The sequence below is a fragment of the Nerophis ophidion genome, linkage group LG09, assembly GCF_033978795.1.
Source record: "Nerophis ophidion isolate RoL-2023_Sa linkage group LG09, RoL_Noph_v1.0, whole genome shotgun sequence".
NCBI classification, from domain to species: domain Eukaryota; kingdom Metazoa; phylum Chordata; class Actinopteri; order Syngnathiformes; family Syngnathidae; genus Nerophis; species Nerophis ophidion.
Window position 1 is genome coordinate 51521951 of NC_084619.1, and position 27700 is coordinate 51549650.

A 27700-nucleotide genomic window follows, 5' to 3' on the forward strand; every position below is an offset into this window, starting at 1 on the left:
TCCTCGGGTCTGCTGCTCCCTCTCATCAAATCCAGATGTGTTGATTATTGATAGGCTGCAGGCTCGTCGCTGCGTGGACGTGCTGCACTCAGCACAAGTGAGGGCGTGTCTGAGTGCGCTGTCAGCAGAGGCGCCTCTTGGCGCACTGTCAGTAGAGGCGCATGCAGCTCCAGCTGCTGATGAGTCGCGGGTTTGACTCTGCGTCATGACAATATACACATATATATATACCGTATTTTTCCGACTATAAGTCGCATTTTTTTTTCATAGTTTGGCCAGGTGTGTGATTTATACTCAGGAGCGACTTATGTGTGAAATTATTAACACAGTACCGTAAAATATCAAATAATATTATTTAGAAGCGATACCGAGGAAGAAGATTTCATCGGATTTAGCAATTGGGAGTGACAGATTGTTTGGTAAACGTGTAGCATGTTATAGTTATTTGAATGACTCTTACCATAATATGTTACGTTAACATACCAGGCACGTTCTCAGTTGGTTATTTATGCCTCATATAACGTACACTTATTCAGCCTGTTGTCCATTATTCTTTATTTATTTTATATTGACTTTCAAATGTCTATTCTTGGTTTTGGGTTTTATCAAATAAATATCCCCAAAAAATGTGACTTATACTCCAGTGCGACGTATATGTTTTTTTTTTCCTTTTTTATTATGCATTTTCTGCAGGTGCGACCTATACTCCGGTGCGACTTATATTCCAAAAATACGGTATATACTTTATATGCCCAATGCAGCACCCAAATCAAAAAGTTTTGACATCTGTCATTGAGACTCTCAGACTCCCATCTAGTGGTATGCTAAAGAATCAATTAAGTGATTAGTGTTTTCTTTTTAAATATTCAAACTACACTGTTACTGTTCAAACTGTGTGTAATGCTAAAGTGGCCAAAAATATTAAATATACCTGTTCGATGAAACCTTTACCTTGTTTTTAATGGATAATTAGGTCTACTACAGTACTGTATTTTAATGTTGGTCATTATAGACGCACTTGGAGAGTAAAGTGTTTTCTCAGGTGGTACTTGGTGAAAAAAGTTTGAGAACCACTGGTTTAGTTTATTTTGAACATGCATCCAACGTTACAGTGGAGCACATTGCATTTTTACTGTTACACCACAGAAGTCAAACTCAAAGCCTCAGAGCCAGATTTGGGGAAATAAGTGTCAGGAAAGTACTCCATGTTTTCTTGCTAAATGTATTCGTTCTTTCCATATTGACAACAAAAAAAAAAAATACATGCAATGCATATCTTCTCAACTTTGATATTATCTTAAAGAGCAGCGAATATATTATCCATCTATCCATTTCCTACCGCTTTTCCCTTTTAGGGGTCGCAAGGGTGCTGGAGCCTATCTCAGATGCATTCGGGTGAAAGGCGGAGTACACCCTGGACAAGTCGCCAACTCCTCGCAGGGCCAACACAGATAGACAGACAACATTCACACTCACATTCACATACAATTGAAAACATTTTTGGGTAAATACCTAAATATCTGCTTGACTTACGAACTTAAAGAAACTTCCCCATTAAATGGTGTGCTGTAAAAATGACAGTAGATTTTTCGTGTAAAATTCTGGCAACTGAGCTGTCAGTTTTTTATCGTAAAATTTACCGTACTTTTTACAATATATATGGAAACAATTATGGAAAATTGTGGTCCTGTTTTTCCATTTCCGAACAACAGCAGTAGATTTTACAGTAAAAAAAATATATAATTGGCAACTGGGTTGCCAAAGATTTATCGGACAAAAACATTAACATTAATATGCTGTAAAAATCCCCGTCAAATTTCACAGTTAAATCCTGGCAACTAAGCTACAAGTTTTTTACCGTAAAAGCTACAGATTATTTTTTTTTCTACAGTGTCAGAATTTTTTTTTTTTTAACAATCAAATGCGTGCATGCAGTGTAATCATACCATGAAGTGAATCCTTATACAAGTATTGTCAAACCGTAGGGAAATGAGTCATATGGCCCCATTCCTGGGTGGATAACAAACTTAAAAAAATATTTTTTTAAATGTTTTGGCAATATTATGAACACATAAATAAACAAATGAATATATAGAACAGTGATCCATCTAGTGGTAGATCAATGAATCACTTAAGTAAATATTCAACACAGTGTTACTGTTCAAACTGTGTGTAATGGCCAAAATATTAAATATGCATGTTGTCAGGCTAGGACTTGGCCTTAGGTTGTTTTCCCGAGGTGCGAAGCGAATGTAGTGGAAACGGCGTGAAGGTAGGTACATATTTAATTTATTTACTCATAAACTAAAAACAGGAACAAACAAAAAGCGCTCACAATGGAGGTACAAAACTTGGGCTACAAAACAAAAGACTAACACAAAGGCTATAAAATATAAACATGAAACAAAACACTTGTGCTATGGCATGAATGAAAAAAACTTAGGTGGAAAAAATGAACAGCATAGCAAGGCATGAAGCAGATAATCAAGGTCGTGAAGGAGATGATGTTGCCAGACTGACTAGCTGGTAACTTTGGTTTAAATAATGAACATGATAAGTGAAAACAGGTGTGAGACAAGACAGATGAACTGATTGGTCGTCATGGTAACAAAACAGGGAGTGAAAAAAAAAGGACTTAGAGTCCAAAGAGCACCTAGTATTCCTAGGCAGTCTCCCATCCAAATACTAATTAGGCCAGACACTGCTTAGCTTTGAGAACAGAGGAGATTGGGGATGCTCAGGGTAGTATGGACATACAAAACTAATGATCAGACATGACAGATGAAAACTAAATCAGTTGGCATGGTAACAAGACAAACAAGGAAATGCAAAACAGAACTAAATGTCCAAAAAACTAAACATAGCATGACCAAAACAAAACATGAAACATAGGCGTGACACATGTTATATAAAACATCTGCCTTGCTTTTAATGAAAATTTAGGCCTACTACACCACTGTATATAATATCTGTCATTATGTTAGTAAAAACCCTGTTTCCATATGAGTTGGGAAATTGTGTTAGATTTAAATACAAATGGAATACAATGATTTGCAAATCATTTTCAACCCATATTCAGTTGAATATGCAAATCATTGTATTCTGTTTTTATTTACCTCTTACACAATTTCCCAACTCATATGGAAACGGGGTTTGTATGTTGGCAGCACGATGTATCAGGGGTTAGTGGATGTGCCTCACAATACGAAGTTCCTTATTAGTCCTGGGTTCAATCCCGGGCTCTGTGTGGAATTTGCATGTTGTCCCCGTGACTGCGTGGGTTTCCTCCGCGTACTCCAGCTTCCTCCCACTTCCAAAAACATGCACCAGGGGATAGGTTGATTGGCAACACTAAATTGGCTCTAGTGTGTGAATGTGAGTGTGAATGTTGTCTGTCTATCTGTGTTGGCCCTGCGATGAGGTGGCGACTTGTCCAGGGTGTACCCCGCCTTCCGCCCAAATGCAGCTGAGATAGGCTCCAGCACCCCCCGCGACCCCAAAAAGGGACAAGCGGTAGGAAATGGATGGATTATGTACTTGGTGAAAAAAGTTTGAGAACCACTGAAATACATTTGGGACTTAAAAAGTTGCAAGAATCCATCCATCCATCCATCCATCCATTTCTACCGCTTCTCACGTTCGGGGTCGCGGGGGGTCGCTTGAGCCTATCTCAGCTGCATTCGGGCGTAAGGCGAGGTACACCCTGGGTTAAAAAGAGTTACAAAAAGAGACAACTGGAATTATATCAAACTGATTTTTGATTTTGATTGGACGTGTCATTGTGAAAATGCTTAAACTAAAATGAAAAGTATGTTGGAGTTCGGGTGTCGGTGGAGGGAACAGTTATAAAGTCATTTAAAATAATTTGTGTTCAAAAGGGGGCAGATAAATATAAGAATAGTATTCTTATATTTGTGGAGGGTCACCCACATCTGCGGTCCTCTCCAAGGTTTCTCATAGTCATTCTTATTGACATCCCACTGGGTTGTGAGTTTTTCCTTGCCCTTATGTGGGATCCAAACCGAGGATGTCGTTGTGGCTTGCGCAGCCCTTTGAGAAACTTGTGATTTGGGGCTATACAAATAAACATTTATTGATTGATTCTTCCATCTGCTACTTTCTGATCATGGAAATGTATAAGGAACAAAAAAAAAACAGTGAAACTGTCAACTGTACATGGCTTGTATATATGCATTTTCATGAAAGGAATAAAAAATGTGAGTGTGAAAGTTGTCTGTCCATCTGTGTTGGCCCTGCGATGAGGTGGCGACTTGTCCAGGGTGTACAACCCCTTCCGCCCGAATGCAGTTGAGATAGGCTCCAGCGACCCCCCGTGACCCTGAAAGGGACAAGCGGTTGAAAATGGATGGATACTTTAATTTTGAAATCACATTCTGTACAGTACTGGTGTCAAACTCAAGGCCCAGGGGCCAGATTTGGCCCGCCACGTCATTTTATACGACCCACGGAAGCCTGAAAATAACATGCATTAAAAAAATACCTTTCTTTACTAAATGTATTCGTTCTTTCCATTGTGACAGAAAAAAAATACATGTAATTGCATATGTTTAAAACTTTTACCTTAACTACTATCACATTTTCTTTTGTAATAAGTTAAATATTAAAAGTTAAAAAGTTAAAGTACCCATGATTGTCACACACACGAGGCGAAGTTATTCTCTGCTTTTGACCCATCACCCTTGATCACCCCCTGGGAGGTAAGAGGAGCGACCCCAAAAGGGACAAACGGTAGAAAATAGATGGATGGATGGATGATGATAAAATATAACAGTGGTTCTCAAATGGGGGTACGCATACCCCTGGGGGTACTTGAATGTATGCCAAGGGGTACGTGAGATTTTTAAAAAATATTCTAAAGATAGCAAAAATTCAAAAATCCTTTATAAGTATATTTATTGAATAATACTTCAACAAAATATGAATGTAAATTCATAAACTGTGAAAAGAAATGCAACAATGCAATATTCTGTGTTGACAGCTAGATTTTTTTGTGGACATGTTCCATAAATATTGATGTTAAAAATGTCTTTTTTTGTGAAGAAATGTTTAGAATTAAGTTCATGATTTCAGATGGATCTCTATTACAATCCCCTAAGTTCTATGTGTAGACATCTTTATTTATAATTGAATCACTTGTTTATTTTTCAAGAAGTTTTTAGTTATTTTTATATCATTTTTTCCAAATAGTTCAAGAAAGACCACTACAAATGAGCAATATTTTGCACTGTTATACAATTTAATAAATCAGAAACTGATTACATAGTGCTGTATTTTACTTCTTTATCTCTTTTTTTCAACCAAAAATGCTTTGCTCTCATTAGGAGGTACTTGAATAAAAAAAATGTTCAGAGGGGGTACATCACTGAAAAAAGGTTGAGAACCACTGGACCAGTGTACCTAATAAAGTGTCCAGTGTGTGTTAGTGCCACACACTCACACACTTTGTTTACAATATGTCAGAGGCCCTATGACCGACAGATCTACTGGCCAATTGAAACGCACCTCCAAATCAACGCTTGTCCAATCAGAGAAGTCAAACGCCATTCTAGCTCCTCCCCCCTTGGACATTGAAAAAAAACGTCACCCCCTTCATACATTTAAACTAGCGTTAGCCACCACTAGCGTGCCGCCCTTACGCGCATTTCCACCGCACGCAAACAAGTATGTTTGTCGTCCAGCCACTGACCGTGCCCAGTGTCACATTGGAGGCCTTAGCCCGATGCGGAGACGCGTCGCAAGCGGAGCTGGTCGTGTGAAAAAACGAGCTAGCCAAGCGAGCTAGCGGGTGGACGCCAAGAGAGGCTAATGTTTTTAAGCCTATCACAACAAGCCCGCTAGGCTCCTTAAACACAACCTGCCTCTGAAGACACCGCAAGAACCTAAATAAGTCACCGTCTACAATAAAGTAAGTACCTGGACTAGTCGACCGAGCATAAACACAGCTAATAAGTGTCCTAATGTGACAAGTGTCAAGTTTGCTAGCTGGCTGCAGTTAGCGTCCTAATTGGTGTCAGTTTCAGCGAAGCACCCCGGGGTTAATTATGCATCAATTAGACACCTTGCTAGAGGTATTGCTCTTTAATTGTTGAACAATTCATTGCAACACAAAATGCCTGCAGTGTTTGTGAGCTCATATTGCTTGTTGATCAAAGGTGTTCCACCATCAAAGGCATTGTAATGGATGAGGTATTTTTTTTTAATGCAACAGCAATGATGATTGAGTTTGAGTTTATTTCGAACATGCAAGCATACAACATGATACATCACAATTTCCAGTTTCTCTTTTCAACATGTTCGAAAAGGAGTAGGAAGAAGCAGAGCTTATTTAATCCTACCCCCTTTTTTTTTACATCAGTTGCTAAAACTTTTGTTCACTTCCTGTTCTCAGTGTATTCACAATATATTCCATAATTATCACAATAAAAATAAATAAATAAATAACTGGTGAAGTAAATTATATTCCATACGATGAGATAAGTAAGATTTTTTTGAGAATGAAAGAATGGATGGATGAATACATTCAGAATGTTTTATCATGATTCTTCATTTTTGTACTTTGTAAACACTACGTTTGAAGAGTTTCTTGAAGTGGGTCATATTAGTACATTGTTTGATTTCTATGCTTAATCCATTCCATAATTTAATTCCACATACTGATAGACTGAAGGTCTTAAGTGTTGTACGTGCGTACAAATGTTTTGAATTACATTTTTCTCTAAGATTATATTTCTCCTCTTTTCTTGAGAAGAATTGTTGTATATTCTTGGGTAGCAGGTTATAGTATGCTTTTATAATTTTAACTGTTTGCAATTTCTCTATGTCATGGAATTTCAGTATCTTTGATTCAATAAATAAAGGATTTGTATGTTCTATACAACCAACATTATGTATTATTCTAACTGATCTTTTTTGTAACACTGTTAGTGAATGAAGTGTCGAATAGTCGAACCTTTGATTGATTGATTGAAACTTGTATAAGTAGATAGCACAGTTCAGTACATATTCCGTACAATTGACCACTAAATGGTAACACCCGAATAAGTTTTTCAACTTGTTTAAAGGCCTACTGAAATGAGATTTTCCCATTTAAACGGGTATAGCTGGTCCATTCTATGTGTCATACTTGATCATTACGCGATATTACCATATTTTTGCTGAAAGGATTGAGTAGAGAACATCGACGATAAAGTTCGCAACTTTTGGTCGGTAATAGAAAAGCCCTGCCTTTACCGGAAGTATGTGCGCGTGACGTCACGAGTTGCAGGGCTCCACAAATATTCACATTGATTCTAATGGGAGCCACCAGCAGTAAGAGGAATTCGGACCGAGAAAGCGACAATTTCCCCTTTAATTTGAGCGAGGATGAAAGACTCGTGAATTAGGATTTTGATGGTGAAGGACTAGAAAACAAAAGAAAAAGAAAAAAAAGCAACAGCTGCGGGTGGCGGCAGTGTGAGCATAAATAAATAAATAAATGGGTTGTACTTGTATAGCGCTTTTCTACCTTCAAGGTACTCAAAGCGCTTTGACACTACTTCCACATTTACCCATTCACACACACATTCGCACACTGATGGAGGGAGCTGCCATGTAAGGCGCCAACCAGCACCCATCAGGAGCAAGGGTGAAGTGTCTTGCTCAGGACACAACGGACGTGACGAAGTTGGTACTAGGTGGGATTTGAACCAGGGACCCTCGGGTTGCGCACGGCCACTCTCCCACTGTGCCACGCTGTCCCCGACAGTAATAGTATTCGTTCTTCACTATGTGGTATGTTACTAAGGTTATGAAATTCTCTTCATTCTCTAGCAAGTGACTTTACAAATGATGCTACATATTAGCAGTAATGCTACTTTTTATAGCAACGCTTTTTTCCCCCCACAATTGACAAATTATGGTTGTCTGTTCGACATATTCCCACTTGAAGCCGAACCACCGCCAGACGATCGAAACCCTGCTGTTTTTATTGGGAATGAAGTCTTCCTTCGTTTGTTACCAGAGCCGCACCATCTTTCTCTCGTACGGCTACGTTAGCAGCTAACGTTAGCCACGCCGCTACCTCTCTGTCTTTGCGAGGGCGTGTATGTGACGTATGTAAGAATGTGAGCCTGCTTGTCTGTGAGAATGAGAGACAGAAAAGAGCGAGGAGAGCCTGAAGTGTACGCCCGCAGCTAAAAGTCCTGCGTGAGAACATATACTCGAATATTACGATATAGTCATTTTCTATATCGCACAGAGACAAACCCATGATATATCGTATATATCGATTTATTGGCCAGCCCTACTTCAAGGTACTCAAAGCGCTTTGACACTACTTACACATTTACCCATTCACACACACATTCACACACTGATGGAGGGAGCTGCCATGCAAGGTGCTAACCAGCACCCATCAGGAGCAAGGGTGAAGTGTCTTGCTCAGGACACAACAGACGTGACAAGGTTGGTACTAGGTGGGGATTGAACCAGGGACGCTCCGGTTGCGCACGGCCACTCTTCCATGGCGCCACGCCGTCCCTTTTGTGGGTGTGGCACCCAACTGAGATGTTGACATGCAGAGTTTGAAGCACTCTTCATTCTCTAGCAGGTAACTTTTCAAATGATGCTACAAATTGGCAGTGCTGCTACTTTTGGTTGCAACGCTTCTGCCATATAAATGTTCAACATGTTCCCGCTTGAAGCCAAGCCACCACCAGATGATGCACCCCATGCTGTTTTTCTTTGGAATTAATTCTTCCTTCATTTGTTACCAGATTCGCACTTTCTTTCTCTATTATTACCACTCGCAACAGACCGTTACCATCACAGCTAATGTTACCCATGCCGCTACCTCTCTTCTCGGGGAGGGAGTGTGACGTTGCACGCGTGACGTATGTAAGAAGGTGCGCTTGTTTTAAGTGTCTGTGAGAAGGAGAGACTCATTGAGTTTAATGCCCGCAGCTAAAAGCAACTGCGTGAGAACGTATACTCGATAATCACGATATAGTCATTTTCTATATCGCACAGAGACAAACCCGCGATATATCGAATATACTGACATATCGCCCAGCCCTACGTCTGACGTGACAGTATGTGACGTATGTAAGAAGGTGCGCTTACTGTCTATGAGAAGGAGACACAAGAAGGAGTGGGACGAGCCTGTAGTGTAATGCCCGCAGCCAAAAGCAACTGCGTGAGAACGTATACTCGAATATCACGTTATAGTAATTTTCTATATCGCACAGAGATAAATCCGCGATCTATCGCGTATATCGATATATCGCCCAGCCCTACCGTGTCCCTCGGGAACTCCTGTGGGGAGTGCTCAGAGAGTATGGGGTATTGGACTGTCTTATTGTGGCGGTCCGCTCCCTGTACAATCAGTGTCAGAGCTTGGTCCGCATTGCTGGCATTAAGTCTGACACGTTTCCAGTGAAGGTTGGACTCCGCCAAGGCTGCCTTTTGTCACCGATTCTGTTCACAACTTTTATGGACAGAATTTCTTGGGGCAGTCAACGCGTTGAGGGTATCCGGTTTGGTGGCTGCAAGATTAGGTCTCTACTTTTTGCAGATGATGTGGTTCTGATGGCTTCATCTGGCCAGGATGTTCTGCTCTCACTGGATCGGTTCGCAGCCAAGTGTGAAGCGACTCGGATGAGAATCGGCACCTCCAAGTCAGAGTCCCTGGTTCTCGCCCGGAAAAGGGTTGAGTCCCATCTCCGGGTTGGGTTGGAGACCCTGCCCCAAGTGAAGGAGTTTGAGTACCTTGGAGTCTTGTTCACGAGTGAGGGAAGAGTGGATCGTGAGATCGACAGGCGGATTGGTGCGGCGTCTTCAGTGATTTTGTAACATAGTTTATCTTGAATTTCGACTTATTAAAATTCAAAATTCAACCGAAAAAAAGAAGACAAAAATTTGAATCTTTTTGAACAAATTAAAAAAAGAATTCATGGAACATCATTTGTAATTTTTCCTGATTAAGACTTAATTTTAGAATTTTGATGACATGTTTCAAATAGGTTAAAATCCAATCTGCAGTTTGTTAGAATATATTACAAATTGGACCAGGCTATATTTCTAACAGACAAATCATTATTTCTTCTAGATTTTCCAGAACAAAAATGTTAAAATAAATTCAAAAGACTTTGAAATAAGATTTAAATTTGATTCTAAAGATTTTCTGGATTTTCCAGACTAATTTTTTTTTAAATTTTTATCATAATAAGTTCGAAGAAATATTTCACAAATATTCTTTGTCGAAAAGAAAGAAGCTAAAAGGAAGAATTAAATTAAAATTTATTTATTATTCTTTACACAAAAAAAAAATACTTGAACTTTAATTTAAATTGTCAGGAAAGAAGAGGAAGGAATTTAAAAGGTATAAAGGTATATGTTTTTAAAAATCCTAAAATCATTTTTAAGGTTGTACTTTTACTTTAAAATTGTCTTTCTGAAAGTAATAAGAAGAAAAGTAAAAAAATAAATGAAAATATTAAAACAAGTGAAGACCAAGTCTTTAAAATATTTTCTTGGATTTTCAAATTCTATTTGAGTTTTGTCTCTCTTAGAATTAAAAAATTCGAGCAAAGTGAGACCAGCTTGCTAGTAAATACATACAATTTAAAAAATAGAGGGAGCTCATTGGTAAGTGCTGCTATTTGAGTTATTTTTAGAACAGGCCAGCGGGCGACGCATCTGGTCCTTACGGGCGACCTGGTGCCCGCGGGCACTGCGTTGGTGACCCCTGCTCTATACTCTCTGTACAATGTACGCTCTGTGCAAATCTACACCCTATACACTCCGTACAAATGTACACTCTATACACTCTGTACAAATGTACACTCTATACAGTGGGTGAAATGAATATATACAACCATGGCACTTTCATATTATCATTAAGTTTATCTGTTGAAATCATTTTTATCTGTGCAGAAATCACTTTTAACATTCCATGTTTCCCTTGAAGATGTCTGTTTCTTGCAAGATACTTTACAACTTGTAGGTCATTACTGGCAGCCTTTCCAGCACACTGAGTGTTTGACGCCCAGCACACCATTTCTTTGTCAGGTTTCGCAGCAGGCAGCAGCATATCACTCACCGTCTTTAAAATAATCCACCAAACAACATCGTGTGCGTTTCTAGCCGCGCACAGTATAAGTGAAATCGGTTGGCATGAATTTTATCTTCACATTAGTTTGATAAAGTGGTCATATTGTGGTTGTTTGCTACATTTAAAACACTTCCATGTGGTCAACATCAGTTTTTTTCAACCGTTTTTGAGCCAAGGCACATTTTTTGCGTTGAAAAAATCCGGAGGCACACCACCAGCAGAAATCATTAAAAAATAAACTCAGTTGACAGTAAAACGTTGTCGCAATTGTTGGATGTGACTTTAAACCATAACCAACCATGCATGACTGTAGCTCATGTCTCCAAGTAGGTGTGCTGTCACATCACTCCCTGATTTATTTGGAGTTTTTTTTGTGTTTTCCTGTGTGAAGTGTTTTAGTTCTTGTCTTGCGCTCCTATTTTGGTGGCTTTTTCTCTTTTTTTGTTTTTTTCATGTAGCAGTTTTATGTCTGTCTTTGAGCGATATTTCCCGCATCTACGTTGTTTTAGCAATCAAGACTATTTCAGTTGTATTTATCCTTCTGTGTGGGGACTTTGTTGATTGTCATGTTCGGCTGTACATTGTGAACCATTGTCATGACATGTTTGGATGTACATTGTGGACGCCATCTTTGCTCCACAGTAAGTCTTTGCTGTCGTCCAGCATTCTGTTTTTGTTTACTTTGTAGCCATTTCGGTTTTAGTTTCGTTCTGCATAGCCTTCCCTAAGCTTCAATGCCTTTTCTTAGGTGCACTCACTTTTTGTTTATTTTTGGTTTAAGCATTAGACACCTTTTTACCTGTACCCTGCCTCCCGCTGTTTCCGACTTCGACAAAGCAATTAGCTACCGGCTGCCACCAACTGATATGGAAAAGTATAACATGGTTACTCAGCCGAGCTCTAGACAGCACCGACACTAGACAACAACACATCATTTGCGGATTATAATTACTGGTTTGCAAAAAATAATTTTAACCCAAATAGGTGAAATTAGATAATTTCCCATGGCACACCAGACTGTATCTTATGGCACACCAGACTGTATTTTACGGCACACTAGTTGAAAAAGACTGGTCTACATAACATGAAATGGTGTTTTTGTGGTCAAAATGTTGCATAGATTATGTTTTACGGACCGATTTCAAGCTACTTCCTGACCTTCTCCTGCTGTTTTGTGGGTGGTCTTATTTACGTGCCTATACTTCAACTGCGTCTTTTCCCCCGCCAGCCATGTCATAGTTTTTAGCGCTTCCGTATGGACTTTACTGACGGAAAAAGTTAGATCTATACACTAATTTGTATTAGAAATTACAAGAGCGGAGGATGCATGTGGATGTACGAGCCAGTTTGCCGCACAACAAAAGGATGGAGAAAAAGAAGCTTATTGACAATGGTGGACACACGCAAAGCTCTTTGGGAACATTTGTAACATACGTTGATAATCTGGTGCGAAAATGGTCACAGATTGAGCAAGTTCCAAACAACTTGTTCGGAGTAGGTAAGAAGGAAGGCAAGATTGTTGTATAAATATGCACCCATGGTTTGATTTAAATTTTTTGGGCCTTATGCAGATCCCAAATATACAATAACAGCTATCGATAGGTAAAAAAAAATGTTTTTGCATATTAAGACTCTTTAAAGGGGGTCATAGTGTGATTTACTACATTTAAAACGCTTTCATGTGGTCTAAATAACATGTAATGGTGTTTTTGTGGTCAAAATGTTGCATAGATTATGTTTTACAGACCGTCTTCAAGCTGCTTCCTCACCATCTCGTACTGTTTTGTGGGCGGTCTTATTTATGTGCCTACACTTCAACTGCGTCTTTTTCCCCGCCAGACATGTCGTAGTTATTAGCGCTTCCATATGGACTCTACTGACGGAATAAGTTAGAACTATACACTAATTTGTATTAGAAATGGCAGAAGTGGAGCATGCATGTGCATGTACGAGCCAGTCTGCACCACAACAAGAGGATTGAGAAAAAGGAAGAGCTTATTGACAATGCTGACACACGCAAAGCTCTTTAGAAACATTTGTAACATATATGGATAATCTGGTGACGTTATCAGTGCGAAAATGGTCACAGGATGAGCAAGGAGGTATGAAGGAAGGCAAGATTTTTGTATAGATATCCCCGCCATGGTTTGATTCCAAATATACAATAACAAGCTACCAATAGGTAAGAAAAGTAGGTTTTTCTTATTAAAACTCCTTTAAAGGCCTACTGAAACCCACTACTACCGACCACGCAGTCTGATAGTTTATAAATCACTGATGAAATCTTAACATTGCAACACATGCCAATTTAGTTTACTAAATTACAATTTCCCGCGAAGTATCCTGTTAACGTTGCGGAATGATGACGCGATGATTACGCGTGTTTGTGATGTTATTGGTTGGAGGGGACATATTAGCCCAGCACCACTTACGGCTAAAAGTCGTCTCTTTTCATCGCGCAATTACACAGTATTTTGAACTACTGTGTTGCTGAATCTTTTGCAGTTTGTTCAATTAATAATGGAGAAGTCAAAGTAGAAAGATGGAGGTGGGAAGCTTTTAGCCTTTAGCCACACAAACACACATGGATCCCGACCACATGTCAACCGGCAGTTTTCGATGAGAAAATTGTGGAAATAAGTCGCCTCTTACCGGAGATCAGCGGAGCCAGCATCCTCCTGCAGGACTCTGGAGTCAAAACACCTGTGGCCACAACCTTCCGACTTTAAGGTACTATTTAACTCACTAAAACACTAGCAACACAATAGGCAGATAAGGGATTTCCCAGAATTACCGTATTTTTCGGACTATAAGTCGCAGTCTTCTCCACAGTCCAGCAAAAACAAATTATTTTTTTTTTTTTTTATAGTTTGGCTACTTCCGGTAAAGGCAAGGCTTTTTTATTAGCGACCTAAAGTTGCGAACTTTATCGTCGATGTTCTCTACTAAATCCTTTCAGCAAAAATATGGCAATATCGCGAAATGATCAAGTATGACACATAGAATGGACCTGCTATCCCCGTTTTTAAACAAGAAAATCTCATTTCAGTAGGCCTTTAAAAGGGGTCATAATATGATTTTTTTCCTACATTTAAAACACTTGTGGTCTACATAACACATAATTGTGGTTCTTTGGTCTAAATTTTGTGCGATGAGTTGGCGACTTGTCCAGGGTGTATGCAGCCTTCTGCCCGAATGCAGCTGAGATAGGCTCCAGCGACCCAAAAGGGACAAGCGGTAGGAAATGGATGGTCTAAATTCTACATAAAAATTTTATTTTATAGACCATCTTCAAGCTGCTTTCTGACCATCTCTTCAGGATATGCTGTTTTGTGGACGATCTAATTCACATGCCTCCACTTCGACTGCGTCTTCTCCCCGCCATCTTTGTTGTAGATTTTTGCATTTCCATCACAAGTCTACTGACCGATATAAGTTTGAACTATATGCTACTTTGTATTAGAAATGGCAAAAGCATAGGGTGCATGTGCATGTACGAGACAGTCTGCTCCACAGCAGGAGGATTGCAAAAAAGAAAGAGCTTATTGACTACAGATTCGTACTGCAATGGTGGACTTGTCCAAAGCCCTTTGGGTAAATGTATACGATATATGGATATTCAGCTGACGTCACCAACGGGAAGAACGTCACCAAATGGCCAGATTCCAAACGGCTTTGTTCTCGGAATTATTAAAAAAGGCAAGATTGTTTCATAAATATCTCCGCCATGCCTCCGCGAATTGGTTTCAAACTTTCAGGATTTATGCATATCCCAACTACACAACAGCAGGACCCGATAGGTAAGAGAAGTTGGTTTTGCATAATCTTGGTTAAGTCGGAAATTGTTCTGTTTTTTTGGATTTGCTTTGTTTAAACCAATCCATATTTTGACATGTTTTGTAATATTATAGAAAACCAATAAATCAGCACACATTTCCACATTATTTATTTTCTTGCGATTACAGCTTCCACTAGTGTTTCCCAAGGGACTGCAATCCATTTGTGGCGTTGGGAGTCAATTAAGACAAGTGGATGACACTTTTGAAAAGAGCAAACAATGTCTTAAAATACTAGAAACTGTTGCTGGATTTCGTACCTGTCGCTTTTTTAAAACCACAATCTAAAAGGTTCGGAATAATCGCTAAGTTGACGACACATTTTCTCATGCTCTGGCAGAGCCGGTGCTAACGAGGTGCATTAAGAAGCAGAGCTATGATGCCATGCACTTTACGGAGTTATATTAACAAGCTGCATTTACGGACAGTCCCATTATAAGGTGTTTATGCACAAAGGCATACCAGGTAGCACTAAATCTAATTGTTGTCGTCCAAATTTACTGATGAGGGGCCACCACATATAAATAATTATATGGGAAACATTGGCCTCACATTATTAGACTATCTCGACTTGCATATGAAAAAAAGTTGATCATATGTTGTAAGACAGGCAGTATGCAGTTAGCCACTCATGCTAGTGTAGTAATTAGTGTATTAACCACTCTAAAGGAGGACACATCTACTCCATATCCGTCGTCTGATAGATTCCCGGTATTCCCAGACGCAACAGCACTAACAATGCCTGAAGATGCTTGTTCAAAGTGCTCCTCTTCCAGTATATTGATGCGACTCATAATGATGACTCATCACCCTGGAAAGTCGTCCGGCTTGTAAAAAAAGCATTTAAGACGTCCATTGATTTTTTTTCATTCTTTATACATTATGGAATACATCCCAGTACTCTTTTTAAATCCAGTTGCGAAAACGCCAAACAATTGTCTACTTCTAATAAAATGTGACAAAAATCTAACAGAACATATACAAGTCTTAACAGCAGCAGCTGTGTCCAAAGTCTGGCCATTTGTGGGCCACAGCTTGTTTTTGTTTCCCCACGGCACATTGTGGAAAAAAAACAACAAACAAGGCCTGATTGTAACATTACAAAAGATAGGGGCCAGAAAATACTTTAGATATCCTTCACAGTGTTTCCCCTAGAATGTCTGTTATCCTATAGTTAAGTAGTGAAGGTGGTGCCCCTCGACATGGGAAGGTGCTGGGTAGGTATAAGGAACAGCGTATTTTGGCCTGTCGCCACCATCAAGTAGGTCTCCATCTCATCGCTGCCTGGCGGGCAATAGACTACTGACTGTGGTGAAGTAGGCCGGCTTTGTCGCTTGAAGAAGCCTACAATTTTTGGTTGTGTTTGCTCTGTATGCTGAATGGCATTATACGAATACTCACTGCTGATTGGCTGTTTGCGCTCTGCGTGTAACCAATCAGATGGTTGTTTGGGTGGGACAATGCTGCGTGCTGCAGAGACGTACCGACAGAGGCAGAGGCAGCGGCAGAACTAAGCGGAGCAGCTTGTTAAGACTTTAGTTTAGCACCAAATTTTAATATAAATACATTTAACAAGGTCAAATACAAATAAGGCAACAAGAGAAGTATCCTACACTTCTCTCTTGTAAAGTAAATCTGAACAGCCGATATGGGCATCTACATCAACTATATTATTTGCCTGAGAAGCTAGACAGGTAAAAATAATAATAATTTAATTAATTTATTTTTTTTTTTAAACTTTAGGCGGTGGCTGTTGTTAAGGTGTCCGCCTTACCAACAAAGCGCTGCGGGAAACCCTGCCTCAGGAACTGTTGGACCAATTTCAATGTGTGCTTTGAGTCATTGTCTTGCTGGAAGACCCAGTGTGACCCAAGGATAGACTGCGGGCAGATTTTGGCATATTCCTAAAAATTTCAACATTTCTTTTTTTTTTTTCATGATGCCATGCACCCGAACAAGGCTCCCCATGCCCAAGGCTGCAAATCAGCCCCACAGCATGATGCTTCTACCCTCATGTTTAACTGTGGGAACTGTGTTCTTTGGGTTGAAGGCCACTCCCTTTCCTCGCCAAACATACACCACCCCAACAGTTCCTGTTTATTCTCATTAGACCAAAGCAGAGACTTCCCCAAACTCTTCTTTACTTTTCAAATGTTCACGGGAAAATTTCAGTCTTGCTGTGATGTGCCACTCTTTTAGTAAAGGGGTTTCTTGATGACTATGGCCGTGAAGCCCACCATGATGAAGAGCCCTCACAACCTTGTTCCTTGCAACATCAACTCCAGAAGAGGCCAGTCAGCAACAATCATCTTGGCAGATATCTGGTGGTTCTGTCTGATGATTTTTTTCTTTGGAGTTCTTGAACTCTTGCTTTTACAAACTGTCCCAGGTTTGTTTCTTACCGAATTTTTCTCCTAGTACTTGGCAATGATGCAATATGCAGCGGTTCTAGACACTGTGAATCGCTTGGAAATGGCAATATAACATTCCCTCTTCACCTGAGCCTCCACTATCTTCTTTCTGAGCTTAAAGATTGATTATCTTCGTCTTTGGCATGAGGCCTAAACGTAATCCCTTTCAATGTGCACACCTTGCCCTGTTCCTTATATTCTTTTTTTTTTTTGCTGATTGAATGCTCGGGTGTTGTCAGGAAGCCAATTGATTGTGCAGGTGTGGTTTGAAACCTGATTGGTTAATTAAGACTGTTTTGAAAACAAAAATTCACCTGGAGGTAGGGCTGGGCAATATATCGATATACACGATATATCGCGGGTTTGTCTCTGTGCGATATAGAAAATGACTATCGTGATATTCGAGTATACGTTCTCACGCAGTTGCTTTTAGCTTCGGGCATTACATTACAGGCTCACCTCGCTCTTTCTTGTCTCTCCTCAGACACCAAGTGCACAAACTTACACACGTCACATACTGTCACGTCATAAGTCACATACGTATACGCCCTCGTGGAGCAGAGAACTAGCAGCATGGGTAACGTTAGCTGTGATGCTAGTAGAGCCGTGTGAGTGGCAATACGAGAGAAAGAAGGTGCGAATGAAAGAATAATTAATTCCCAAGAAAAACAGCAGGCGCCAAACATCGTCTGGGGGTGGTTTGGCTTCAAGTGGGAATATGTCGAACAATCATAATTTGTCAAGTGTGGGCAAAAAGTGTTGCAACCAAAAGTAGCATTACTGCTAATATGTAGCATCATTTGAAAAGTCACCTGCTAGAGAATGAAGAGTGCATGAAACAGCATATCAACATCTCCATTCGGTGCTACACGTCCACACCATCAAAATGCCGAGGCAAACATTTCCAGATAAACACCATATGAAAAAAATAGTCAACAACAGAATTTAATAACGTCCGTAGTAACCTACCACATAGCGAAGGACGAACACTATTTGATTTCCTATTATGCAGCTCATTTTTATATGACACTTAAAATGTTTCTGACAATCTTGTACTTTGTTTTGGGAATGACATGAATGTTTTATGCCATTGCTAAATAACTGCTAAATAAATACAGTTTTGGTCAATTGACTTAGTTGTGATTTCCCTCTCTGCATGAAAGTTTTAAATAAGCATATATTAATGCAGTATGAACAAGGAGGTTTTAATGTAGACACATATAATCATCATACTGGTGTGATTATATGTATCAAGTGTTAATTCAAGGCCAAGGCAGAATATTGAGATATATATATCGTGTATTGCGATATGGCCCTAAAAATATCGAGATATTAAAAAAAGGCCACATCGCCCAGCCCTAGCTTAGAGATTTATTTTCTTCGTCTTTGGCATGATGCGTAAACGTAATCCCTTTCAATGTGCACACGTTGCCCTGTTCCTTGGATTCTTTTTTTGCTGATTGAATGTTCAGGTGTTGTCAGGTTGCCAATTGATTGCACAGGTGTGGTTTGAAACCTTAATGCTTAATTAAGAGTGTTTTGAAAGCAAAAATTCACCTGGTGGGTTAATATTTTTTACCACCACATTTTTCACTATGTTTGATATAAAGCAAGTCTTAAAATGTTTTTCATCTCTAAAACGTAACAAACGCCACAAAATAGCACTGTTGAATGCTTGATTTAATCAATATCGATCAATGCTGCAAACATTGGGGAGAATTTTAGGAAAATGTTCCATAATTCCTGGGGAGCTAAATATTTTGGCCTCGACTGTATATATGTTTTGTTTTCTAGTAGGGATGTAACAATAAACAGTATTAATGATAACCACGGTAAAACTTCTGACGCTTGGTAGTACTTTTTTTTTTTTTTTTTTTAATGATCAAAAAACTGTGATTGATAACTGCACTTTGATAACTCATGGACTGACTAGTGCTTGCTCGTTTAAATGCTAACATGAATACAAGACACATTAACATTTTTTCACATAAAAACCCCCCCACATACAACTAACTAAACTTTCAAAAAACTAATTGCCTGAGCAACTAAAATATTAAATTGTTGACATTGAATCTACTGGCTTGTGCACACTTATAACCGAGTGATCGATATTCTATCTTTGAAAATTAGAATATTGTGCAAATGTTCATTTGTGTCAGCAATTCAGCTTCAAATGTGAAACTAATACGTAATCTTACCTCATTATATGCAAAATTAGATATGTCAAGCTCTTATTTGTTGCAATTTTGATGGGCAGGACTTACTTTTTGAAAACGCCAAATGTTCTAAGGTTTTCAATTTGAGGTTTTCATAAAATGTAAACTATAATCCTCAAAATTATATAAAAGGCTTGAAATATCTTGAATTGCATGTTATGAGTCTGTAGTATTAGTTTCTAATTGATGCAATAAATGAACCTTAGCACTATATTCACATTTTTAGTTTAATCTGTATACTCAGAGGCATATGACGCTAACATATATTTTTAAAATGTAAATGTATTTTTTACGACTTAATTAAAGACAAAGTGGTCTACAATTAAAGTAAACCCACGTGATGTCACAAACTGGACGTGAAGCAAAGTGAACACTCAATTTGTCTTTATCAATTAAAATAAGATTCTAAATCTTTTTTAAATTATTGAAATAGAAAATACGTTTTTTAAGAATCTACAACAGTATTTAATGTTTTTTCTGCCAAAAAAGTGTAATGTGTGTCAATTAATTATAGTTATTTAAAACTGGATTAAAATACGTCAGTGTGTGTGTTTAAGTACGTTATGAGTACATTGTAACCATGATAACTGTGGTCACAATAGTTGTGATAATGAAAATTTCATATAGTCACATCCTTACTTTTGAGACATCCAAAGAACTTACCACGGTGAGAACAAGAGGTATTAAACCTTTGTTTGCCAGCAATATTTAACTCCTTAACTCTGAACAGTATGTGATCATTGACTAACTGCTCAATGGACTTAGCTCATTAAAACAGCCCTGCTAGTCGGGAAGCTTCAGTGTCAGACCTTCCGGATTTTGTCCAGCCTTATTTCCCCACCTCAACATTACACTAAGTTGCCACCAGCAACAAAGACAAGACAGTTGAACTAATCAGCCAAGACCCCATAAGAAGCCCTCATCAACTGCAGCCGTTTTGGTAGCTCTTATCGCATGTTGCAAATGCCTGAAATTAATCCTTTTGTTGCCGTGGCTATCTCGCTCTGTCGCCACTCTAAGAACCTGCGTAGCCATGGAGATGTCAGCCTGCGGGGACATCACTTTTACAGATTAGCACTTACATCAGAGTTAAGTTGTTATTAGTGGGTGTGAAGGAATTTGCAGCACAGGTGGAAAGACTCATGGCTTTGCAGTCTGCTCAGTAGATTGTTTGTGTTCAAATACATCAGACCAGGGATGCCCAAAGTGGGGCCCACGGACCAAATTCAGCCCGTCATGTCATTTAGTTGTGCCTGCCAATGGGTGGCTACCAAATTTTAAAACATTTTTTTTAAGCTCTGTCGTCACTGATAGCATGTACGCAAGGCTATACTGCTAAAAAAAAAGTCAGATTTTACTGTAATAACCTGGCTACTTAATGGCTGCTTTACCTTTTAAAATAATCACTGGTGCCATTTTACCATTTACAACTAATGCACTGTAAAGCGTGGAACGTAGATTTTACGATTAAAAAAAAATAGCAGCTCAGTCGGCAGAAATTTGTGGTAAAAATAACAGTGTTACTGTTTTTCAATTTATGGTAATGCACTGCAAAAATATTAATATTAATGGACTAGATTTATGTAGTGATTTTCTAGACACTCAGATTATACCGTAAAAAGATATCAGCTCAGTCGCCACAATTTTGTGGTAAAAATAACAGTGGTACTGTTTCATTTATGGTAATGCACTGTAAAAATGATAATAATGTATTAGATTTATGTAGTGTTTTTGTAGGCACTCATAGATTTTACGATGAACTGGCAGCTCAGTCACCAGAATGTTTATGTAATAACATTGGTACAGTTTTTCAATTTACAGCATTTTGATGTAGACACAAGACACAATGTAAGTTTTACGGTAATATTCAGCTGACTGAGCTGCTAGTTTTTAAAAAATTGTTTAACTAATTGCATTTGAACTGAAGACGCCCGCTGTACGGCAAAGTTGGGACTTTTTGACGCCCTACAGAAAAAGGATAATGTTGGTCACCATGCTTATCCCACGTCCAAAAATGAAAACCTAAAACATTTCAAAATGTAGCATCCTCCATATGTCTAATCTGTCCTGGTAAAATTTGAAGGCTATCAGATGAAATACTTAGGAAGAAACGGTTACAGAACAACACCTGGAAATGGCAAACATCTACCAAAAATGACCTTTTTGAATGTTTTCAGGTTAAAAATATACATGAAAGATGCGAGTTGCATGTTAAGTGAATTAAACAGACCACTCATATTTATACACAACCCAAAACCTGTGAAGTTTGCATATAGTGTAAATTGTAAATAAAAATAGAATACAATGATTTGTAAATCCCTTTTAACTTATATTCAATTGAATACAATTCAATTCAAAGACTCAATATTTAATGTTCGAGCTGAGAAATACAGTTTTTTTTGCAAATAATAAACTCAGAATTTAATGGCAGCAACACATTGCAAAAAAGTTGTTACAGGGGCTTTTTATCACTGTGTTACATGGCCTTTCCTTTTAACAACACTCAGTAAACGTTTGGGAACGAAGGAGACCAATTTTTGAAGCTTTTCAGGTGGAATTATTTCCCATTCTTGCTGATGTACAGCTTATGTTGTTCAATAGTTGGGGGTCTCTGTTGTCGTATTTTACGCTTCATTATGCACCACACATTTCCAATGGGAGACAGGTCACGACTACAGGCAGGCCAGTCAAGTACCCGCACTCTTATTACGAACCCACGCTGTTGTAACACGTGCAGAATGTGGCTCGGCCTTGTCTTGCTGAAATAAGCAGGGGCGTCCATAAAAAACATGTTGCTTGGATGGCAACATGTTGCTCAAAAACCTGTATGTTTCTTTCAGCATTAATGGTGCCTTCACAGATGTGTAATTTACCCATGCCTTGGGCCTTAATACAACCCTATACCTTCACTAGGGATGATGATTGAAAACCGGTTGTTCCGATGGTTCGATTAGAAAACCGATTCCTTGGATTCGAATCCCTTTTTAAAAACCGGTTCCCGTTATCGTATTTTCACGACCATAGAGCGCTCTGTATTAAAAGGCGCCGTGTCAGTTACGTGTGCTATTTCGGTATTTAACGCACAAATAAGGCGCAACGTATTTTTGGGCGCAGGCATGGTTAAACACGCTAGCTTAAAACATACACTAGCATGCATGGATGCTGTTTTAAAAAGGTAGCAGGAGCAAAGTTGAATTCGGTTGTACTTTATTGAAGTATTTGTCAATGTTTTCACATTTTTTTTGATCAATCCTCATCCGCAAATCCATCAAAGTCCTCATCTTCTGTGTCCGAAATGAACAGCTGGGCAAGTTCTCCATCAAACATGCCAGATTCCCTTTCCTCATTTTCAAAGTCAGTCTCGTTGGCCATTAGCATAGCAAGCTAGCACAACAGTAAAAATCGACTTCTCTTGCCCCATTGTGTGTATCGATTCATTAGCGGGCTGGTCCCCTTCTTCTCCACTGTGTGCTTCACCGGAATGTCGAAAATGAGCTGCACCTGTTCCATGTTGGTGATGTGTTTGTCGGCAATTATTTTTAATTTACAATGCACACATGCTGACTGAGGGCATGCCTTTAGCGTCCTCTCTTACCTGAAACCTTCACCCTATAATGTCCGCATGCTGTCTTCAGTCATGTCTGCTTTTCTTCCATATAAACAGTGACCCAGTCACATAACATTTACGGCCTTTGGAACTCAGTGCACACACAACAGCCTATCTGGATTTGATAAGATATTCAATAAGGAATTGGTTCGATGGGAGGATTCGATAATGGCATCGACATCGATAATTTCTTAACGAACATCATACCTAACCATTACAGATGCTGGCTTTTTACACATTGCGCCTAGAACAGTCCGAATGGTTGTTTTCCTCTTTGGTCCGGAGGACACGACGTACACATTTTCCAAAAACAATTTCAAATGTGGACTCTTCAGAACACTTTTCCACTTTGCATCAGTACATCTTAGATAAGCTGTGTCCCAGTGAAGCCAGCGGCGTTTCTGAGTGTTGTTGATAAATAGCTTTTGCTTTGCAAAGTAGACTTTTAACTTGCACTTACAGATGTAGCGACTAACTGTAGTTACTGACAGTGGTTTTCTGACGTGTTCCTGAGCCCATGTGGTAATATCCTTTACACACTGGTGTCGGTTTTTGATGCATTACCGCCTGAAGGATCAAAGGTCACGGACTTGCCGCTTACGTGCAGTGATTTCTCCAGATGCTCTGAACCTTTTGATGAAATTAGTGATATATTGGTGAAATCCCTAAATATCTTGCAATAGCTTGTTGAGAAATGTTTTTCTTAAACTGTTTGACAATTTGCTCACCCATTTGTTCACAAAGTGGTGACCCTCGCCCCATCATTGTTTGTGAATGATTGAGCATTTCATTGAAGCTGCTTTTATACCCATGGCACCCACCTATTCTCAATGAGCCTGTTCACCTGTGGGATTTTCCAAAATGGGTGTTTGATGAGCATTCCTCAACTTTTTCAGTCTTTTTTGCCAGTTGTGCCAGCTTTTTTAAAACATGTTGCAGACATCAAATTCCAATGAAGTAGTTCCAAAAAATAACAAAGTTTCTCAGTTCAAACTTAAAGTATCTTGTCTTTGTCTATTCAATTAAATATAGGTTGAAAAGGATTTGCAAATCATTGTATTCTGTTTTTATTTACCATTTACACAACGTGCCAACTTCACTGGTTTTGGGTTTTGTATATTATGGTATGGAGGGATCTTATGAGGCTAAATGTTATGCTGTTGTATTATAAAAAACCTGTTTGGCCTGCCAACGAATGGCACATTCTCCCTTGGCTGCCAAATGTTGGGGCACCCCTACATTAGACCTTTGACGGCCAACAATATGCATCAATTTCAGTCATGTGAAAAAAGTAACTCTTCTACTCCTGAGTTTTTAATTGCACTTTACAAAACACCCACCCAGACTCGAGGTTTATTTAACCTAATCATCACAGACTTTGGTACATACACTTAGGAAACCTAAATGAGTACCGGTTTGTAAAATATGAACAAGATTGTTAGAAGAATATGCCCGCCATTAAGCTAAACTTCAGGATTTAGCGTTGGACTTTTGTCCATTAGTCACTGATCATTTGTCTACTGATTATAACATTTGGCAATATGCATACATAGCATACGTTCCAAAGCCAATACGGCGCGCCTCAGATGTCATTTCTTTCTACATTTAGACCAGTGGTTCTTAACCTTGTTGGAGGTACCGAACCCCATTAGTTTCATATCCGCATTCATCGAACCCTTCTTAGTGAAAAATATATATATTTTTTTCAAAATTAAGACAACGTAATGTGTTTTTGGTAACACTTTAGTATGGAGAAACATATTCTAAGTAACAAAGACTTAATTTAGAGTTTTTTGGACACTAGGGGAACATATTCTAAGTAACAAAGACTTAATTCAGAGTTATTTGGTTAGGGTTAGAGGGTTAGGGTTATAATGAGGCAATGCTAAATAAGGCATGAATAAGTACTTAATGATGACTAGTTATTTCTGCTGTTGCCGTATCCGTAATACGCCGGTAGGGAGAAGTTTTTATTGACACGATGAGTCGGGTGTGTTTTGACCTCCGCCGAACCCTTGAGGCCGACTCACCGAACCCCTAGGGTTCGATCGAACCCAGGTTAAGAACCACTGACTTAGAATCTTGTACTGCCCTGCATTTGCACTTTTTACTCTCGTTTTTTCTGCATTAACTAACCAGACAGGCCTGAATTAGATGCAGGTTCTGCACGTTGGAAGTAATGTTCATCATGCCATCAGTTGTTAAAGATGTAGGTACTGCGCAACACAAACTTGGAAGCACAATAAGACTTCACATAATTCTTAACATATATTTTATTCACATTTTTGGTTGACCTAGCCGTTCTGGTGTGTAGTTCCTGTGCCTGTCAAGAGTTGGTAAACATTAAGACTGACTTCCACTTGAAATTCAGTGTGTTTTTCCTGTGTCCATCTTTTTTCCTCTCCCGCAGACAACTGAGCCATGGGTGCCTTCCTGGACAAGCCCAAGACGGAGAAGCACAACTCCCACGGGGAAGGAAATGGAATTTGCTACGGGCTGAGCTCCATGCAGGGCTGGCGAGTAGAGATGGAGGATGCTCATACCGCCGCATTGGGATTACCCACTCCTGGCATGGCCGACTGGTCATTTTTTGCGGTCTACGACGGCCACGCGGGCTCCAAAGTTGCCAATTACTGCTCAAAGCACCTTTTGGAACACATAATCAGTGGTTTAGGGGTCCAAGGGCAGCAAAGCTCGCTGGCTGGTTCAGAGAGCACCCCCAATGACGCCCTTGTTGCCCCCACAGTAGAGGCTGTCAAAGCGGAGATCAGGACAGGCTTCCTGAGGATAGACGAGCACATGCGCAGCTTCTCCGACCTGCGAAACGGCATGGACCGAAGTGGCTCCACGGCCGTGGGCGTCCTCCTGTCGCCCGAGCATTTCTTTTTCATGAACTGTGGCGATTCTCGGGCTGTCCTGTACCGAGACTCCCAAGTGTGCTTCTCCACGCACGACCACAAGCCTTGCAACCCGCGCGAGAGAGAGCGCATCCAGAACGCCGGCGGATCCGTAATGATCCAGCGGGTGAACGGGTCGCTGGCTGTGTCCAGGGCCTTGGGGGACTACGATTACAAGTGTGTCGTTGGCAAAGGACCTACCGAGCAGCTGGTGAGCCCCGAGCCGGAGGTTTATGAGATGTTCCGGAGCCCTGAGCAAGACCAGTTTGTGATCCTGGCGTGCGACGGGATCTGGGACGTCATGTCCAACGAGGAGCTCTGCGATTTTGTGAAATCGAGGCTTGAGGTGTCTGATGATCTGGAGAGAGTCTGCAATGAAGTATTGGACACCTGCCTGCACAAGGTGTGTACAAATGTCGCATTACTATTGGTGCCATTTCACATTACTCCTTCACAAATTTACACTTGTTTGACATTATACTCACTTTAGTAAGACAGAAAGAAAACATTTTAAAGGTTCTCCTTTTTAGATTGCAAGAATAAAGAGATTTAGTAGTTTGTTTACAGCAGGGATGGTCCCTAACAGCAGAGCTCAAATTTGTCCTACTTGAGATCAGTGCTTCACAATTATTTTCTGTACGGCCTCCCCAAGGAGAAGAAAACATTTCACCTCCCTTGCCCGCGACTATAAATAATATAATTTGTCTATAAAATTATCATAAATACACCTCTGTGTGATGTCTTATCCTTAAAATGAAAGAAAAAAGAAAAAAATACAGATCAACTTACTCCAAAGAAAAACTTTATATTAACATTGTTTTAGGGTGTAACAAAACATACTTAAAGTGTGTAAATTTTCATAAAATAAAAAATAAAAACGTTTTATTGAAATTTAAGCTAAAAACATTTTTGACCGACTTACTGAAAAATAAGACTACAATGATTCATCGACTTAGTCGACGTCATGTATCTTACGTTGATGCGTCGAGATAGGATGGTCACGCACAACGAAATAGATGCCACTGTCTTTTAATTGATCCGCCACCAATCATTATTGGCCAATTTCTCTGGAAAGGTTTGTGATCGCCAGATGCCAATTAATGCCTTTGAATACTGACCACACAAAAATACAAAACAATTTATGGCTCATACCTTCCATCTTGGTCCGTTTGTTGACCGACGAGGCTACAATACAGCTGTTTGTGTATGTCCATACTCAATGCAGAGCGGCTGTTCTCCATTAGTATCTCCACAATAGTGGCAAATAAACCACTACTCCTACAAGTTTTATTATCACTGTAGAACTGGAGAAAGCGGCTGAACATGCGACACATGGATACACAAGCATGAAATAACAAAACTATAAGTGCTTAGCTCACTTTAACAGACATCTATTGAACCACTTCAAAGCAGAACATTTGCAGATATTACTAAGAAATTAATAGGTAGATTATATAATTAGTCTAGACAGAGGATAATTTTACAGTAAGATATGCACGTGCGTGTGTTCTGTTGCTGTATGCGGCGTCCCAGACTTCCAGTAATGAGTAATATAATTGACCACACCGGCATAGTTTATTCATAAAATGTTTTTGTTAATGTTTAAAAAATTAAAAATCTGTG

General features: G+C 39.5%; 1 protein-coding gene across 2 annotated transcripts in view; it reads left to right on the forward strand.

The window, feature by feature from the left end:
• Positions 1 to 5582: 5582 nt before the first annotated feature.
• Positions 5583 to 27700, forward strand: part of ppm1ba (protein phosphatase, Mg2+/Mn2+ dependent, 1Ba) — a 31114-nt gene continuing 8996 nt past the window's right edge. For both annotated transcript variants that reach the window (XM_061911206.1, XM_061911205.1), the window contains exons 1-2: positions 5583 to 5926; positions 25591 to 26480. In XM_061911206.1, coding sequence (XP_061767190.1) covers positions 25602 to 26480 — 879 coding nt within the window. In that variant the 5' untranslated portion in view covers positions 5583 to 5926; positions 25591 to 25601. The remainder of the gene's footprint in view (positions 5927 to 25590; positions 26481 to 27700) is intronic.